Here is a 19,844-nt window from a genome sequence, read left to right as displayed (position 1 = left end):
TGATCTCAGGGTCATGAGATCAAGCCCTGCACTGGGCTCCCTGCTGGGCGTGAGGCCTGCTTAAGTTTCTCACCCCGACCCTACCCATGCTTGCATGCTGGCTCAAAAAAAAAAAAAAAATCCAACATGCTTTCTGGCTTCTAAATAGACCATCAATTCCATGAGGAAGGAGCCTTGTCTGTTTTGTGTGCTGCTATGCCTCTGCACAGTACAGGCCTGGCACACTGCAGGGGTTTATTAAACACAGACCAGAAACAGGAGTTTGACTACAGTTTTATATTTAAGATTTTATTTATTTATTTGAGAGAGAAAGAGCGTGTGAGAGTGAGAGATTACGAGCAGGGGGAGAGGCAGAGGGAGAAGCAGACTGCCTGCTGAGCAGGGAGCCCGATGTGGGGCTTGATCCCAGGACCTTGAGATCACGATCTGAACTAAAGGCAGATGCTTAACCGACTGAGCCACCCAAGTGCCCTACAGTTTTAGATTTTAATATTCTATTGTTTTTGTGTTCAGAAGTCCTAACAAAAGGAAAAGCAAAAACCTTTATTGGAGCCTTTACTGATTTGTCACTCCAACTCTAATTTTGGTCATTTGAGCCCCCGCTCACAGGGTGAGCTCACCTCCTCTCCTAAGTGGTCCACGCCATAGTTGTAGAGTTCGCTCACGTAATGCCTTCGAACAGCATCTTCACTGACTTGCAGGTGATGAGCCAAATCCACAGCTAGAACTGGCCAATCTTGGTCTTTCCCAAAAGGAGTGGTCGGTGCCTCTTCTGAGGACTCTCCGTCCTTCACAGCTAAATGCTGGGCCTGGACAGCCGCACTGACGACTTTCAGTAAGAACTTGCAAACGGAGGAGGACAGAGCACGGTCAGTGTGCATCAGTAAAAAAATGTCTAAGCCAAGTAACTGGCTTTCCTGTCAATGAGGTTGGCTTTTCCATGGAAACTAAAAAGATTACCAAAAAGAAACATACCACTGAAAGGGAAATTAGCTTTCAAGAATACCTTGAAAGTGGTCATCCTTTAAGGTCAGCTAAATTTTTGATTTACTGTTTTCTTCTGAGAAACAAAAATAAAATCAATGTAATTTACCTGTTGTCGTATAGAAATAAAATTTGGATCCATCTCCCCACTAGGTAATAACTGAATTGAAGTTAGGTCTTTGAAGAATGCATTTTTCCCCTAAAGAGAGAGAAAATACCAAGAAAACAGATGAGTATGGATTATTATTAAGGGCAGGACAAAAGATTTAAAAACTGAAGTCATTTCATCAGTGACTCATGGTTGATCTGTCTTCTCGAACAGTAACATTTTAGGACTGTATTCAGTTACCCCTTAGAGCAATTATCCAGTATGTGGTGGGTGGCCCCTGACGTACGATCCCCTTCTCCTGGTCCGCATGCCTGGCCGGCAGAGTGAGGCAGATGGTAGCGTGCCGTGTTCACGATCACATTACAAAAGGGCTGGAGCTTCTGCCCTGGGTGCTCCTCTTCACTCTCACTTGCTCGGAGGGAGCCGACTGCCATGGTGTGACCTGCCTTATTCTGGAGAGGTGCACGTGGCAAGAATAGTCTTGCCCACAGTCGTGTAGGATTGCCAGGGGATCCCGTCTCCACCCAGTGGGGGCTTGAGATGGGCTGAAACCCCCAACTGCAGACGCGTGAGACACTGAGCTACAGACAATGGGCGGGGGGGGGAGGGGGGGGGTGGAACCCAGATTCCCGACCCACAAAAATGGCAGTAAACGTCTGTTGTTTTCATCCACTAAATTTTGAGGTACTTTGTTTTGCAGTAATAGGTAAGTAAGACACAGTGTGTCTCTGCATCCTTTTATTAACACTTGTTCAACTGTTTGAAGACACCCTGTTGAAAAGCCAAAGCAGAACATCAGAAAGCTGGGTTTCAGAAAATCCTTGGGAGGAAATGTGATACAGAGCAAAGAGTGCTGGCCTCCGGAGGTCAGAAAGGCTCGGGCCCTCGTGCCAGGCCTACCGCTTCCCACCAGGTTACCTGGGTTAACAAGCAACGCCATCGTCCCGGACTACTGTGTTTCCACCTGAGGTCATCCCAAGTGTCTTCTATTGGACTTTCTAGATGAAATAATCTCCGACTACAGGTCATCTAGTGTGACTGCCAGTTAGGATGAAGCTACTCATCCTTTAGCGATGAGGAACAGCAGGCATCCTAGGGCAACCCACTGCATTTTGGACATCACTGGTGTACAGTTTTTCCACAGGGGCACCCGGTGGCTCAGTTATGCGTCTGTCTTCAGGTCAGGTCATGATCTCAGGGTCCTGGGACTGAGCCCCACGTTGGGCTCTGTGCTCAGCAGGGAGTCTGCTTGTCCTTCTGCCCCTCCCTGCCCCGACTTGGCTCCTTCTCTTCCCTCATCAAATAAATAAATAAAATCTTTTAAAAAAAAGTTTTGGGGGATCCCTGGGTGGCGCAGCAGTTTGGCGCCTGCCTTTGGCCCAGGGCGCGATCCTGGAGACTCGGGATCGAATCCCATGTCGGGCTCCCGGTGCATGGAGCCTGCTTCTCCCTCTGCCTACGTCTCTGCCTCTCTCTCTCTCTCTCTCTGTGTGACTATCATAAATAAATAAAAATTTAAAAAAAATTTTTTTTGCACATACTGACCCACACACAGTCTGTGACTCTATAGTTCCCATGCAGCGGTCTAAGTTATTCTAAGGGTCTAGCTCTACACGGCCTTTGGGGTGGGGGAGATGCATGCACATGTGAAGCACCATTTATCATTTACTACACTGCACACGGTGCCAAGCACTTCATGTGCATATGTCACTTACCCTCACAACAACCCTAGGATAGGCCCTGGAATGAGCGCCTCTGAATAAGAAAGCTGAGGCTGGTAGACGGCAGAGCTGGGGTTCGCCTCACTAGCCCAAGTGCACTGCCTCTGTGTGCGTGGGAGTCGCCAATGGTCTCAGGCCCCTCAGCGTGAGAGGCACTGAGGCTGGTGGCACCACAGGCTTGTCCAATTCTGGCTGTGTTCTGGCTTCACAAACCCCCTTGTTGAGGGGAGTACTGAGCCAGGCACTTCATTTTGGTTTTTCCTTAAACAGACTAGAGCCCTAGTGATGGAGAGGGAGGGACAGATAGGATGTAAGGAAGAGCTGACAAGAATGACTGACAGCCGATGGGGGGCCCGAAGGGAAGTGAGTTAGGGCACCTCACGGCTTTGCACCTGAGGCTGGGGCCCACAGTGAGCACCAGCCCCCTAGGGGTTCAGGAGGAACCGCAGTTTAGGTCAAGGGCAGGTGGGGGCAAGGGGTGGAGGTGTATGCCAGGAAAGGGGTGTCTGAAGCCGCAGAGCACATCCTAAGAGGCATTCAGTAGAAATAGGCGCCGCAGGGGCGCCTGGGTGGGGCAGCAGGTTAAACGTCTGACTCTCGATGTTGGCTCATGTCATGATCTCATGACTGTGAGTCGGAGCCTGCACTGGGCTCTGCGCTCAGAACAGTCTGCTTGAGATCCTCTCTCTCCCTCTGTCCTTCCTGCTTGTGCTCATGTGCACACGCTCTCTCTCTAATAAACAAATCTTAAAAAATATATATACGGTTCGAATTTAGTTAACAGGTGAGGCCTGCAGATACACAAGAGGGAGTAAATGAGTCTGTCCAAGAAGATGCAGAAAGAGAATGGCAGACAGCTGCTAGGGCAAAATGACGGAACCAGAACAGTGAAGGTGAGCCAGAGCTACAGGCCAGGGACAGCGAGCAGAGCGCCCCACAGCGGGTGACCCCCGACACGTCACAGAAGTACTGAGCAACTTCTATTGAACAAGACAGTCCTGCTTATTGTCCTGCCTGCGCCTGCTAATCCCTCAGCGGCGAGATGGCTCGGAAGTCCTTCGGGCACTTACCTTACTATCAAAGAGTGAAAGTGGCTTCACAGTCTTCAGAGAAAACCTCATAACCGCATACAGGATGGAGCACAGGACAGAATGGTGCTCCACCAGAGGGTAGTGGATGTGTTTCTGTTCGAGGGCCAGTTCCACTATGGAGATCGGTCCTTCGACAGAGAGCCACGCATCCTCCGTGTCCAGGACAGGCACTTGCATTTCATCCCTGCTCACATCGGCCTACACGTGTGGAGAACAGAGAATCGTGTTCAGAATCGGAGAAACGACAGCTTGCAAAATAAATACCTTAACAGCTTACAAGCAGGGAAGTGCAAAGCCCTTTTCTCTCCCAAATTACAACAACAAAAAAATCAAATCTAACTTTTTTGTAAGAAAACACTATTTGGGGAGCCTAAGTCAAAACTTAGAAATGAATAAATGAAAAAAACTTCTTTCTATACTCCTTTCCTAAGTCCAAAGATTTTAAAAACATTTAATACCTCAGAGGCAGTTCAGAATGAAAATATACCTCTTTTACCTCCATTAAAGTTTGAAGAAGATCCAAGCAGGAGCCAAGGAAAGATGTCATTGCTGTGTCACTCATCCCCACATCCTGTTTTTACAAAGGAACACAATTAGCGCATGCCCGAGACAAGGTTTTCTATGCAAAGTGCAAGATGAACAGCTGTACCTCTAGTTATGGGAGATTCACTTACCCTTCGGCATAACCTATCCTTTGGTGATTTTCCAACCTAAGAAAACAGGATATAAAATACTATATTTATTTAACAGTTTAAATAAAAAGGCATTACTATGGTACTATGGCACAGAAAGTAAAAAGTAAGCAAACAAAAAATACAAACTCACCTATAAATAAATGTTGGTTCTACTCATTTATAACAAAATGCAATTAACTTTGTAGTGGAGCTTAAAACTATATTATGAAAAATATGTCACTGGGCTCACAAGTAATCCTTTTGCAAAACTTATTTTTGAATTAAATTTTAAGAAACCCTCTAAAAATTTGGTCCTCACTTTGTACAATCAAACGACTTGTTGCCTTAAAACCCAGAACCAAACTCAAGGTTCTGAATAAAGAGGAGCTAAGAATTTTGCTTGTTGATAAAGATACACAATAATTCTAAACGGTCACAAGGAGGGGAAAAACAATCTAATGCAGACAGAAGTTATATTCCTGACTCAGAAAACTGGCTGATTTTCTCGATTCAGTAAGTACTTAGTAAGTTCTACTGTATACTTTAGAGAAGGTAGTAAGTGGGAGATGGAAGGTACGTCACTTGATAAGAATTCCCAGGAGGCAGTGATAAATCAGGGGAGACGGGGCTCCAGTACCCAGGCCCCTGCCTCATTACCTCCCTGAGGTCACTGCAGTGGCCTTCAAACAACCAAACTCAGCCCATCCCAACCCCCACATATTTCACCATTTTAAAAGAATCATCTTTTAAAATGCAAATCTGAACATATCAGTCTTCTGCTTAAAACTGCCCCAGTGTCTTCCAGATAAAAGAACAGCTACCACTTACTGAGCCCTCACCAGATGTGCCAGACCCTAGGCTAAGCAGTTTACACAGATTGTTAGAAAACCCCAAATCCACAGCCCGCATGGGAAATGCTTCACGCTCTGCTCCCCGGAGCTCCTTCCTACAGCCCGTCCTCCAGCACACCAACCTACCGGCAGCTCTGCATCAAACATGTATTCGGCTGGAATATGATTTCTTCTCACCCACTGCTTCATATATACCTGTCCTCCAAGATTCAGCTCAGAAGCCTTCCCTTTGACTTGTTATTTATTTACCTCCTCTTCTCAGTCTCTGAAGCACCCTATTTATCTTTTGGACTGGGAGTTCTTGGAGGGCAGGGGCTGAGACTTTTAGCTCTGTAACCACAGGACTTAGCACAGTCCTTGGCACATAAGAGATCCTTACAATAAATATTTATCGAATGGATCATCAAAACTCTCTGCCTCCTATTCAGGACAGTTTAAATTCAAATCCAAGTTGTGGGGCTCAAATGTGACCGCTGATGTGAGAATACTATAAAACTCAATGGTAACATACATGCAAAAGGCTTCGCACTATTGTTCTCCCAAAAGAGCGACAGTCAGACGTAAAGGAGGACAGAGCAGTATCAGAAAGGCCCCAAGGAGCAAGTTGGAAAAAAAGAAACATTTAAGCGGGCAAGGAAGGTGAGCACACAAGAAAAATCAGGTTTCACTATAAAACCTGTTACCAATAACAGCAAAGAAAGCATTTTCAGTGGAGCTGTGGCCCAAGGGGTCTGAATGTAGTGTGGCTCAGGGTTTAGGAATGTCTGTCACTGTACATTTGAAAGAACGTGTTGTAATTGTAGTGATAACTCTCCTGACATCCACGTAACTGATGCCAGATAAACCTACATTCTTGACTGGCCTGGGAACACACTGATGGGGCCCAGGGCACCCAGCAAGCTCGCAGCTGCCGCTCCCATCAGCTGAGTTCTATGCCCACATGCTATGTTTGTCCCTAAAGCTATTTAGGCTGGTTTTAATATGTAATATTCTAATTATGTAACTTAAGTAACTGATAAAATGTGAGGAAAAAAGGGAGTTGTTATACTAGGTTGCATGCTTTAAAGACATACAGAGTAGCTGACTCCTAGCTCTACTGGATTAGATGCAGAGGAAGCAACTACAAAGATGAGAGCATAAATTTTAAAATCTAAAGATTTTGCACTCAGACTGCATCACAACTTTAAAGAACTGGGATCTAGAAATCATATGCAAGGCCTTTGGGGTGAGCTTTACATAGGAAAACTTAAAAGTAGGATGGCAGCTGACCCCATTCAAAGAAAATACCTTGATCCTACATCCAAAGATTGAAGAGTAAATTGTACATCTGTACACTTTAATTAAAAATAAGGTGCAACTCCTTCCCTCAAGCAACCATGAGTCCTACTCTCTTTGCTTAGAGGCTTTTAAAGTACAGTACTCTCAAGGATCTGGAAGGTTCTTCTCCAGGTCATCAAAATGCCAGCACTAGGCACGACATTTAACTGAGCATTAGTAAAATGTAATATCAAATAAAAAATAGTCTAACAAGGCCCACTGTAAATACTCTAGTATCAATAATCAAGGAAACAAAATAAACACGTACATGAAATTTAAAATTACCTTATCCATCAAGTATGTAGCAGCAGAAAACCTTTTAACCAAGAACGTATTCCACATCATCAGAGCAATGCCTAGATGGCAAGTAAAAGTAGTAAATAGAAGGCTTGTCTGTTTCTGATTTTATCATTCTTAACAAATTACTGTCTTCCTTAAACTTATAAAACTATATGGGCTATTTATGTAGATATCGTTTCTTACATCTTATGTAATATTTATAAAGTAATAAAAACCTTTATCTTCAATGATAATTAGAACTGAGCTGCGTAAGATGATATCTAAATGGCCAGTAAGTGTAAAGATAATTATATAATTAGTTATGGGAGAAATACAAATTAAAATCACAAAGAAATTTCAATACACAACCAACACAAAGACTAAAAAAAAAATTTTTTTTTTTTTAATAGATGGCACCAAGTGTTGGAGAAGATAAGGAAACCACTGGAATGCTCATAGATTGCTGGGGGCATCAGAAAGCGGTAAACCACTTGGAAACCACTTGGTAAACCACCTGTTTGGACTTATCTTCTAAAGCTAACTACATGTCTACCATATGACCCAGCAATTCTACTGTCTAAAGGAACACAAAGATGAGTGTTGAGAACAGCTTTATTCAAAATAGCCAAACAAGAGAAACAACCCAATGCCCAAAATCAATTTTTACCTATGTAACCACCAACTAAAGTGACATATAAGGAAGTATTAAAACACTAAAAATATAAAAACCAAACAAGAAATATATGCTATATACTTCTATACTCAATAAACCATGGCATCAACATTTCTGAAAGTGCTGTCAGTTAGGCAGCTTAAACATGACATTTCCCATGTGGTCAGTACTACCCAGGTGGCTGCTTCTGTATCTAGGGGTGAGGGCCTCAGAGGCTGTGGGGAGGCCAGGAGGCTGACTCACTGTACAAACGGGTAAGTTCTTACTTAAAGAAATACTAGCCTGAAGTTAGTAGTGGCTTAATTTTAAATTATCAACTAAGGATAGAATTCTCTAGACCATATTTTCCAAATGAGTCACTTTAAATCTTCTTTTTTCCTCCTAAGAAGAAGGTAAGATCTAAGAGATGAATAAATAAAATTTTCAAGTTCTCGTCACATAAAATGAGAGAAATATTTTAGAATTTCTCCAATTTGAATCATACCACCTGTGAGAAGGTAGTACTAGTACTGGTAAAGAATAAATGAGTAGCTTCCCCAAAATTCATCACGCAGACACCAACTTGATACCTCTGTCTTATGTCGCTCAACATCTAGTTTCACCACTTAGTAAAATAACTAGGCTCGTGCCAAGCTCCTCCATTCATTCTTCCAGGGAAACCCATCTATCTATTTAATGGACCCAGGAGCCTGTTTACAATTTTTCCATAACAATTTGTGACATTTTGTCAAGGAGACATCAGTAGTCCCCACGTTACAGGGACTTAAAAGAAGTACTAGGTAGTTTGTTAGGCTCTTGGCTACCAAACTTTTTCATCAGCAACTTCAGTCCTGAGAAGCCCATAGCCTCTTTTCCTTATCTACCTGTGACCAAAACAGAAAATCAGTGGTTTATGTCTAATATTCTCCTTACTTCTCCCCTCTCATCCCCTTCTGCATAGCATTTTTCCAAGTGATTAAAAGAGCCAGTGCTTTGCATGTCACAATACACATACACAGTTATGTGTTGGATGGTAGGACCATCAAATAAAAACTGAACAGAATGTGAACTTAAAGATTCCTGCTTCTTTGGTCCCCACCAGCTATGTTTTAGCATCTATTTACTTACCATTCTGAACATGTGCGTTAAGAATGTGCTTCAAGTGTTCTATCGACCTAACGAAAAAACGTGCTTCCTTACATAGAGGGAGAAAAAAAGAGAGAGAGAAAAGAAGAGGTATCATTTAACAGATGTTTCCAATACAAATGGGGACTTTTTACATAAATTTCTGCATGAAGCTGTCGAAGAATGTGGTGATAAGACCATGGAAGTATTAGGTAAGAGATGATTTTTCATAGGATAGTATCAATGGTCTCTCTTAAATTCACATTACCTATATGATGACTGATACCTAGAAACCCCTAGGTCATATATGCTGACATCTAGAATCAAAATTTACTGTGGCTTGTACATAACAGCAATATTTTGTCTAATAAATACTTGAATTTCACACAGATGTGAAAATGGTGAGTTTACTTCTTCACAAATATCATTCATTCATTATTCAACAAATAGTTATTGAGCAACTACTATGCACCAGGCTATTTGAGGCACCAGAGATACTGTAATGAACAGAGACCCAAATCCTAGCCCTCACTAAGGTTACATTCTACCAAGGGAGCTAAATATATAGTAGATTAGTGATAGGTGCCAAGGAAAAAAACTAAAGCAATGATGGGAAACATGATCAGAGAGGATGTCAGAAATTCAACTCCTTCTAATCAAGGTAGTTGCTTACATATTAACACTCAAATATAGCATGTAAAACTGATGAGATTACCCAGAGAGTTCCTAAATAATTTTATAGGCTGTACAAACATCAAACATGTCACCTCTGCTAATATATCCTGGTGTTAGCAATTTTCCAAAGGCGATTTCAAGTGTTTTGATCCTAATGAAGCTGTGTGTGAAAAATGGTGGAACCGGGGTAGGCGTTGGATGGAGCAAGGAGAATTAACAAGAAAAGAAAGAAAAATGACCACTTATTTGAAATGTAAACAATTTCAATTGACAATGATAACATTAATCAAAATGTCAGGCACGATACATGCATTTTCTCTATAAACTGCTACAACTTTATAAGACAGCTAGAGTCCTGATTTACTTTTAGTAGAAAATCAAGAACAAAGGATTCAGAAGTGTCCCAGAGGTCATACAGCTAGTGAGGAGAGGCGATGTGGCTCTCTGTGTCTGTAGGCTGCCTTTGGTTAATAACAAATGATGTAAAACCGAGTTTTCCTCTTACATAGCACTTTGTTAGACCTGAATCTGGAATTAATTTATCCAGATTTTAGAAATTATTTTGTCCTTATTATAGCCCTAACATTGTTTTCTCATGTAGGAAAAATTTTCCATTTAAGTAGAGAGCCCCAACATAATTACCATCTGGCTGCAGAGTGGGCTACTGAAGAGGGTGACTCAAGGGGCATCAAGAGGGTCCCCTGTCCTAACATCACTTTTTGGTTAACATTTAATTGATCAAAAACCATTCCTTTGTTTAAAGCATTTTATATTAAAAAATATTTTCCTTTAATATGTAAGTGATTACATATTAAAGACATTCTTTTTGGAGGAAAAGTATCATTATTGTATTAGTGTGAATTAGTTCATTAGTGAGACATGTAACTTGACATAAGGACGATAAAGTATTTTGCTTTGAGAGGGATAATTCACCAGAGCACTGACCAGGGAGACCTAAGTGAAGGATTTATTGGCAAAGAGGACTATAATCCTGTTTTTACATTTTACTTGATCCTGGCATCAATCCTGAAGGATTGACACCTTCATTTTAAATAGGTTGAGGGAGAAACAAACAGGTTCAGAGATTCAGTGACTGGCCCAAACGCAGACACTTGTCACAAATTTCAGGTCTCCTGTCACAAATTCCAGGGCCCTTCTCCCTATTCTGCTGCAGACTATGAATGTCCTGGAGAGAAAAGCAGCAGAAAATCATGCCCCAGCACAGAGCTGGAAGGGCAGTTAGGCTAATCCTGGACTAGAGTCAGCCTTGTACACAACGTGGCTTTCTTGATTTTTCTGAGGCAAACCTAAGAGAAGTGATGAACACACAGGGATATATATCTAAAGAAGCAGACACTAAGTTTACATTGGGATCTTTACCCTTTTATCATGATAACTATCATATTAAAAACCTTCTAGTATATGCCATCTCATGTAGGAATTCAAAAGTAAATAAAAAATATACTTACCATAACCTAACCAGGAGTAGGACAAAACACAGTGTCTTTAACCACAGAGAAACCTACACTTAAATCCTGGTCCAAACCCTGACTTAGCAATGTGCCTTTGGGCATAGAACTGAACTTTTCTGAGCCTAGTGTTCTCCTCGTAACAATATCCACACCTCACATGTTCTCTGTGAGGATCATGAGAGAGAATGCAAAAAAAGGCCTAGCACATCTCCTAGAACAAAGGTATCCCAAAGGGGGAAAGTCCAGTGTTTACAGTAAGTTCCTGAATCAAACAGTCCCACATATGCACAGCATGAGCACAACCACAGAATTAAAATGAAAGAAAGAGCAAGAATCTTACCTCTGTATCTTTATTCCACTGAACAACATACTCCCAACAGCAATGTGCATGTAGCACGTCTAGCTCAAGGCTACAAGGAAACTGTTTATAGGCTAAATGCAGCAAGTCTGAAAGCCACAAGAGAGCAATATATTTGTTATTCTTTCTTTAACAAAGACTCAGCCACCTCTCCTCTGCTCTGATTCCATATTTCTCCATGTTTATGTATTACCTGGTATAGCTCCTAGGTTCATCTCCACCTCTGACACCTCAAATAAACCTCTGTTAATACCTTCTTTGGGTTCATCTGGGTTTTCTGCATCTCTTTCCTTATTAGCCAGTTTTAATATTGCAGGGCTGAAGTCCTGTTTAAATATCCACTTGGCTACACTGTCTGCAATGCCACCTACAGTTTGGAGACAAGAAAGAAAATGAAAATTTACAGTGTTTACCAAAGACAGTGAGGGCAAGTGAGATACCTGATACCTAAAAGCATCTCTATACTCCTATAAATTATTAGATAAATACAAGTGTATAGATTTGTCTGTTCACCACATAGTATCATTGTCCACAAATCCAAAACGTATTGTACCAGACACAGATGAAAGGATGAATAATACATCTTCAAAACACTTTCATTTTTTTTTTTTAAGATTTTATTTAAGAGAGTGAGCAAGAGTGAGCAAGCAAGAGTGAGTGCATAAGCATGGGAAGGGGGATAGGGAGAGGGAGAAGCAGACTCCCCACTGAGCAGGGAACTCAGACATTGGGTCTAGATCCCAGAACCATGCTGAAGGCAGATGCTTAATGGACTGAGCCACCCAGGCACCCCTAAAACACTTTCATTTAAATATAATTGAAATAGACTGATTAGCATGACCTTTCTAGGGTTTTTAGGGCAACATATTACTTTTAATAGTCAACTAATTTGCCTACATGGAATACTTAAGGGCAAAATTTAGCCATGTCTAAGAACCATGGTGCTACCTCGTGTTTGTCAAAAAATTATAAATGTAAACTGAAAAACACTCAAGACAAAGAGTTCTGTTTATTACCTAAAATAAATTATACATTCTTCTGTAATTTACCAAAACCTAGTCTTTCTTCCTATTTTGACTCAATATAAACCTTTCTACAAAAAGAACACTTCACAGTGAAATCACAATTATCAGTGATAATAAATGACAGCAGTGAGCTGGGTACTCCAATTTCTTAGGTTTGACTCGCAAATCATTTGGTTGTTTCCATTCCAGAATCAAGCCCTCAATTCTGTTACTTAGGTTTAATGTCACAGTGACAGTCCTACCCTATCAGCAGGTGGCACCATGGAGTGTAGGATTTACAATTCAGAATTTTTCACAGGCCTTTAAAAAAAAAACTTATTTAAACTTAAAAAAAAAGAAAAAGGTTCTCATTCACATGGAGTATCTTTTCCCATCCTTTCAATTTCAGTCTGTGTGTGTTGACTCATCTAAAGTGAGTCTCAAGGCAGCATGTATGTAGGGTTTTTTTTTTACCCATTCAGCCACATTCTGTCTTTTGACTGGAGAATTTAGCACATTTATAATTAATTACTGATTGGTGTCTGCTTGTTGCCATGCTAATTGTTTTCTGTTTTCACAGTTCCTTTCTTCCTTTATTCTTCTTGCTCTCTTCCTCTGTGGTTTGATAACTTTCTTTGGTGGTGTGCTTATAGTCCTCCCTCCCTTTTGCACATTTACTAAAGGTTGTTGCTGTGTGCTTACCATGAGCTTAGATATAACAACTTACCTCTGTAACAGTCTGACTGGGTGAGTTCTACACCCCCATCTTTGAGTTCACTGGTCCTTTCTTCTGCTTCACCGAGTCTGCTGCTGAAACCCTCTGGGGGATACTGAGTTTAGGGATTGTATTCTTCAGCTCTGTGATGTCTACTTGGTCCTTTCCTTTATTTTCCATCTCCTTGAAGTTATCACTGTTTTCATCCATTTTTCTCTCCAGTTTGGTGAGCATTTTTATGACCATAACATGGAACTTTTTATCAGGTAAATGACTCATCTCCATTTGATTAAGGTTTGTTTTTTTCCACCCCTCTTCTCAAGTTTTATTTTGTTCTTTCACTGCAACCTATTTCTCTATTTCTTTCTTTTTCTTGAAGCTCTATGTTGGTTTCTACACAGCAGATGGAACCCACCTCCCCCAGTCTCGAAGGAGTGGCCTTGTGTAGGAGATGCAACTTGTCATTCAATCCTGCCTTGGCTCTTGGTTGTCTCTCAAACCTCTGGGCTTATCCAAGCTACCCAGTATATTTTTAATAGTTCCCAGGAGCTGAGGCTATGCCAAGACCTGCCAGTGTCCTATAAGGGAGGATCTTAACAACCTGATTCAGGCTGCCAGAAAGCCAGAACCCTCAAGCACCAGTTGTTGTTTTTTAAAAGATTTATTTATTTGAAAGAGAGACAGAGAGAACACAAGTGAGAGGGGCAGAGAGAGAGAGAATCTCAAGCAAACTCCAGGCTGAGCACAGAGCTCAATATGGGGCTTGATTTCACAACCCTGAGATCAAGACCTGAGCCAAAACCAAGAGTCAGATGCTGAACTGACTATACCACCCAGGTGCCCTATCAGGCATCAGCTTTTAAAAAGTATGTAAATCTATATAGTCCTGTGAGACCGCAAGCATAAGCCCCACTGGTCACCAGAGCCGGGTGATCTGGAGGTGTCCCCTGGGTGGCAGTCACCAAAATCAGGGTTCCATACAAGTGTCTAAGTTCTTTCTGGTTATACTGGCAAACTGAGACAAGGCCAAGATGGCATCCACAGCCTATGTTCCTTGAGAGCATCTCCTAAAGCCTGCCTCTCAGGCCAAAGCTTACAAATCTTATAAAGAATGAGAAAACAAGTTAACTATATAAAAATCTATAAATATATGGGTATTTATAAATCCAGGAATACAGACATTCCAGTATCAAATGACTGACAGAGCTGCTGGTAAAAAGAAAGTAACATAAGGACAACTAAAAATTTAAGATGCTTACAGTTGTGCAGGATATAAGCACAGAAACACAATGATTCCAGGACAGTAAACAGTAATAAATCACAGAAGTATAAAGTTCTGTGGAAATTAGGAAGAAGAGAAAATTTGCAGCTAATGGATCATGAGCAGTTTCTTGGAGGAGGTAGCTTTTGAGCTAGGCCTTGAATGGGGAGTAAGTACAATTTAGAATCCAGCATGAGACAGGTGGGTTGGGGGGGAAGGCTCAGATCCAGACACGGGAAATCACAGATGCTTCATTCAAACCACAATCAAGCAACAAGCAAGAAATGGAAAAATGGGTTGGACTCAAAGCGAAAAGTTCTTACAGAAGGTGTTTATATTTGTTCCAGAAGTTCTCTAGTCTCGCGATCTCCTTAAACTCTTAAAAATTACTGATGAAGAACTTTAGCTTATGGATCATATTTTTGATATTTATGGTATTAGAAATCAAAACAGAAAATTTAAAATATTTTTATTAATTCATTTTAAATACAAATGATAAACCTATTACATGGTAGTAACATTTTATGAAAATAACTCTATATCCCAAAGCAAGAAAAGACATATAGTGAGAGGAATAACACTACATCTTTGCAAACCTCTTTGTTTTCCTTATAACTGGATTCTCCAATCAGATTATTATTTTTTTAAGATTTATGTATTTGAGAAAGAGAGAGTGCGAGAGCTTGCAGGGTGGAGGGGAGGGGCAGAGGAAGAGGGAGACAGAATCCCAAGCAGACTCTCCATTGAGTGTGGAACCAGACGCAGGGCTCACAACCTGAGTCATGACCTGAGTCAAAATCAAGAGTCAGAAGTTTAATGGCCTGAGCCACCCAGGCGCCCCCCCTCTCCAATCAACTTCTGCATTCCATCTACTGTGATCTGTTCTGGTTGCAGCACAGGGGGAAAATCTAGCCTCCCACAGACATGAAGTCGGGAAAGGGAGGGCTCTTGAGGTCCTCTTGACCACTCTTTGAGAATGGCTAATTTTCTAAGGCAGAGGAAGTAGTGGGGATTCCTGAGCAGGGGACCAACGAGATAAGACTCTGAGAAGGTTGACTGAGAAGAAATATGTGGTGGGTTAATTTTTTAAATCTGAATATATTTCTCTTTCCTTATTCTTGCATCATTTCTATAAAAACTACCAGAAATGCCCACACCATAACATACAGATACATAGGCACAATGCTCAAATAAATAAACATCAGCTTACCCTTTCCTCCTTCTAATAACTTTTTGACAGAAAGCCTTGGGAGTGGCTCAGCCTGCAGCGACGACACTTTGCAGGTTGATGTGTTTGCTTTGCTGTGAAGTAGGGTCTGAAGTATGAGACAATCCTCCAGCTGTTTCAGCAGAAGCTTCCAATACTCAGTGTCAAGAGAAAGGGCCTCCCAGGAATCAGTGAGGGCCTCAGAATCAGCACCCAAAACTGTCTGGGAAAACTAACACAAAATGTACCGGTGATACTCTGGCAAAGATTCCGGATCAGCATTCACTTAAATGAGCTTTTAACTTGAAAGCTGACGGACAGTAAGGATACATCACAGCAGCACACAGATGCAGATTCCCGAATATTACTACGTAGCTGGATGGAACATGACTGACTTGGGGGCAACAGTGACAGAGTCTAGACATTCACAGAAAGACCTGCAGCAACGCCTGATTCACCCAGTGTGTACTTCGACAAGTGTGCAGAGCCATCCTTGACAAGGGCCACGTTTTTTCTGTCAGTACCGGGATAGTGCTGGTAGTGTACTTTTGAGAACGCACCCACCGATATACAAAATGTGCCTCAAATTTCTTTTCTCTCCATTATCATAAACATCTTAGGCCAGTAATATTAAATTTAGCATACATACTACTGAGATTCACAATGTTAAGTGAATCTCTACAGGCCTATTTCAGTGACTCATCTGATTAAATGCAACATCCCTCTAGAAAAAAATTATTTGATCTACCATGAGATACAAGAGATGTCTGTTTTGTTTGTTTGTTTTTTAAATAAATTTGAGTCTTCAAGAGATGAGGGAAAACCACAAAGCAAAAGGTCAAAAGGAAACTTTTATTTGAATCCTTCAACGCTACTTGCCCAAAACAACTTTTGTTTATAAAAGGGGAGGGCTATAAATACAACTATACAGAACTTCAGAGTACCTCAGAAATAATGCAGTCTAACCTGCCTCCTTCAGATGAGGAACCCTGACCTCCTTTAGATGAGGAACCTGAAGCAGGAAGCTCATGTTTAAGGGACTTACCACAAATCACCTGCCATTGGCAGAGTCACATCTCTGCCCTCCAACTACAGTACTTTTCCCCTCGAGATGAAAAGTACGAGGTAATGGAAAAGTTCAAATATGCATGTCATCTGAATAAACAAGTTAAGGGCTGCACTCCTCACTCCGCAAAAGACAAATGAGAACCTGCTGGACACATATTTCAAACTCGAGATGTTCCATAACACCAAAGACACTGCAGCCCCAGGCAAGGCAAAGCAGCCCCTCAGCAGGCTGGGCAGGTACAAATCCAGCTTATCCAAGGACAAGTACGCCCCTTTCTCACTTACTTTTTTCTCAGTCATACTGTTTGAGATCTGTGCGGCAACGGAATGCCCAACGTGTGCAGACAACAGGGCAGCGCCATTGTTCTCAGACTGAATACAAGCTGTGCGCATCTGCTGCCACCAAGGGGACACAGACTGGGAATCCCAGGTCTCGTCGATGGCCACTAAAGGCAAAAAGAGAAAGTTAAAGAAACTCAACTTGTCAATTCTTTCTGTTCAATCTTTAACATTAAACATACACTGAAACTAAATATCTCAGTGATATACTTGTATATTTCTGAATTAGAAAAGAAATTCACAACTTTTTAAAAGATTTTATTTATTTGACAGAGAGAGAGAGAGAGAGCATAAGCACAAGAGGCAGAGGGAGAGGGAGAAGCAGGCTCCCTGCTGAGCATGGAGCCTGACATGGGGCTTGATCCTACGACTCCAGGATCATGACCTGAGCAGAAGGCAGACAGACGCTTAACCGAGTCACCCAAGCACCTTCCACAACTTCTTTTATCAGAATATTTATATTCCATTTATTTAGGTTGTGTTAGTTGTCTTGCTTCTGAATCAACTTTAAATCTCTGGAATATTTTCATCATTTCATCATTCATCATGCATTTCATTCAGACATTGCATATTCATCACTACTATTGAATGTTTTAATAAAATGTTAAATAATGTTCTAATAAAACAGACTATATATATTATATATAATATAAAAGATTATTCTAATGAGGTCAAAAAGAATCTTAAAAATTACCTCTACCAAAGATCGTATGATTTACCTCAATGAATTAAAAATGCATTGTTCAGGCAGCCCGGGTGGCTCAGCGGTTTAGCACTGCCTTCACCCCAGGGCCTGATCCTGGAGACCCAGGATCAAGTCCCGCATTGGGCTCCCTGCATGGAGCCTGCTTCTCTCTCTGCCTGTGTCTCTGACTCTTTCTCTCTGTGTCTCTCTCATGAATAAATAAATAAAATCTTACTAAAAAAATAAATAAAGGGCAGCCCCCGTGGCTCAGCGGTTTAGCGCCACCTTCAGTCCAGGATGTGATTGATCCTGGAGACCCGGAATCGAGTCCCATGTCAGGCTCCTTGCATGGAGCCTGCTTCTCCCTCTGCCTCTCTCTCTCTCTCTCTCTCTGCATCTCTCATGAATAAATACATCTTTAAAAAAAATAAAAAATAATAATGCATTGTTCATATCACATTTTTTTAAAGATTTTATTTATTCATGAGAGACAGAAAAAGAGAGAGAGAAAGGCAGAGACACAGGCAGAGGGAGAAGCAGGCTCCATACAGGGAGCCCAACATGGGACTTGATCCCGGGTCTCCAGGATCACACCCTGGGCTGAAGGCGGCGCTAAATCACTAAGCCACCCAGGCTGCCTGTATCACATTATTTTTGATGATGAAATATGAATTTAATTTTTATAAAGCATACTTTGAATGCATTGAGAGCTTTCTACTTATTAATAGAAATATTAATAGAAATATTTTTAAATATTTTTAAAAAGATCCCTAGAAAAATGTTCTGGACACTGTAGTGTACACTCCTTTTACTAACAGAAAGTATCCTCCCCTCCCATTTATGTGGTTTTTCATATAATAATCTACATCTCTAAGAGCAGCAGCCTGCATCTCAGGGCCCACGGAACTGCAACATCCACCAGCATGTTACCTTTCATCTTGCTTAGGAGGGACAGCATTGTATGAAGACAGCACACAGATTGTGGTTTATCCAAAATATCCTTTTCCTTAGAAAGCCAAACACTCAGGAGCAGAGACTGAAATTAAATTTAAGTCATTCTCAGTAATAAGAAAAACAAAATGTTGTAATTTTCAAGAGAACACATGTGTTTATGAGTGATTTCGTCCTTCAGGGTGAAAAATAAGGGGCTGCTTATTACGTCACATAACATGAGGGGTAGAACAAGGTACTCTGTCTACTTAAGAGATTCTTTATCATCTGTCAGATATGTAAATTCCACCATTTCCATTTCTTCTTTGGGATAAGTACTGCCTTCCAGGTTAAGCTTTGATTAGGGAGCATATTGCCAGAAAGATTACTACCAAGTTAGCCTAAATTAGCTGTAGATTGGCAAGAAGCCACTCGGCTGATTGGAGGAAAGGAAGGATCTGGAGCTGTGGACCTTATTCGACATTGGCCACAAGGTGCTGTGGACTTGGCAATGGTGAACAGATATGTAAACTATCAGATTCTAGTTTTTAACTCACTAATAAGTCATGAGAAACAGATTTTAAGCAAAAACACCGAAGTCAATATAAGTGACTTTTAAGATGCCTATGAACAAACATATCTTCTTAAATATTTTAAGATGTACAAAATGTGTACATAGATAATTCTGGGATTATGAGAAGTTGAATGGCATGGCATCACACCTGTCAGTACGGGTGTTTATGAAAGGCGTGGTTACTTTAATTCTGCAGGACATTCATGTAAGAAAAAAAAAACCTTGAAAATAAAAGGTTGACTACCAGTTTAAATATATTAGTACAAATAGTTTTCAAAAATTCAGAAAAGTAGAAGTTGAAGTAGTGTGTGAAGGAAATTAACTTAGGAGAACAACCCAAAGGCCAGAAGATGGAAGTACTTGCATCACCCTGGTCAATCCCAACAACCTTGTGGCAGGGATGGTCTCCCGGATTTTACAAATGATGAAAAGGAAAAGTAACTTACCCAGCACCATATAGCTAATGAGTCAGGACTGAAGTCTGAACCAAGATGTGCCTGACTCTCACATGCATGTTTTTTTTCTCTTTAAAAAACTGTACCTGTATATATAGGCATGTATGTATAATATGTACAAGTAAAAAATATACTTTCAAAAGGAGTCTATTATCCTTTTTCAGTTTAACCCTCTATGTCCCTATGTCAGCCTCCTTTCTATCTCATCCTATCCAGAAACCTGTTTTTTTAAAACCAAACATGTGCTTTCATAATTTGTAGATTTGTAAGACAATATATGTGTAAGACGTGCTTTCAT

The 19,844-nt window shown here is 41.1% G+C and overlaps 1 protein-coding gene and 1 long non-coding RNA gene across 5 annotated transcripts in view; one reads left to right on the top strand and one right to left on the bottom strand.

The window, feature by feature from the left end:
- RAB3GAP2 (RAB3 GTPase activating non-catalytic protein subunit 2) overlaps window positions 1-19,844 on the bottom strand; it is a 100,211-nt gene that overhangs the window by 4,526 nt on the left and 75,841 nt on the right. For 2 of the 4 annotated variants that reach the window (XR_012025736.1, XM_072814448.1), the window contains exons 22-33: window positions 18,518-18,623; window positions 16,849-17,009; window positions 15,499-15,727; window positions 11,502-11,675; window positions 11,291-11,397; window positions 8,807-8,873; window positions 7,033-7,103; window positions 4,580-4,615; window positions 4,393-4,476; window positions 3,885-4,103; window positions 1,094-1,183; window positions 621-842 (exon numbers count right to left, since the gene is read on the bottom strand). Coding sequence is in view for 3 of the 4 variants with exons in the window: in XM_072814448.1 (XP_072670549.1) it covers window positions 621-842; window positions 1,094-1,183; window positions 3,885-4,103; window positions 4,393-4,476; window positions 4,580-4,615; window positions 7,033-7,103; window positions 8,807-8,873; window positions 11,291-11,397; window positions 11,502-11,675; window positions 15,499-15,727; window positions 16,849-17,009; window positions 18,518-18,623 (1,566 nt within the window). In the remaining variant the exon portion in view is untranslated. The remainder of the gene's footprint in view (window positions 1-620; window positions 843-1,093; window positions 1,184-3,884; window positions 4,104-4,392; window positions 4,477-4,579; window positions 4,616-7,032; window positions 7,104-8,806; window positions 8,874-11,290; window positions 11,398-11,501; window positions 11,676-15,498; window positions 15,728-16,848; window positions 17,010-18,517; window positions 18,624-19,844) is intronic. The other 2 variants (XM_072814446.1, XM_072814447.1) reach the window with 2 other exon arrangements.
- Window positions 5,007-9,015, top strand: LOC140626697 (uncharacterized). The gene is made up of 3 exons (XR_012025740.1): window positions 5,007-5,092; window positions 7,437-7,531; window positions 8,883-9,015. It is a non-coding gene; the product is annotated as an uncharacterized lncRNA (long non-coding RNA).

The sequence above is a fragment of the Canis lupus genome, chromosome 38 (genome assembly GCF_048164855.1).
Source record: "Canis lupus baileyi chromosome 38, mCanLup2.hap1, whole genome shotgun sequence".
In the NCBI taxonomy this organism is placed as follows: domain Eukaryota; kingdom Metazoa; phylum Chordata; class Mammalia; order Carnivora; family Canidae; genus Canis; species Canis lupus.
The sequence above is the reverse complement of the archived record's forward strand: the minus strand, read 5'-3'. Positions and strand labels throughout refer to the sequence as shown.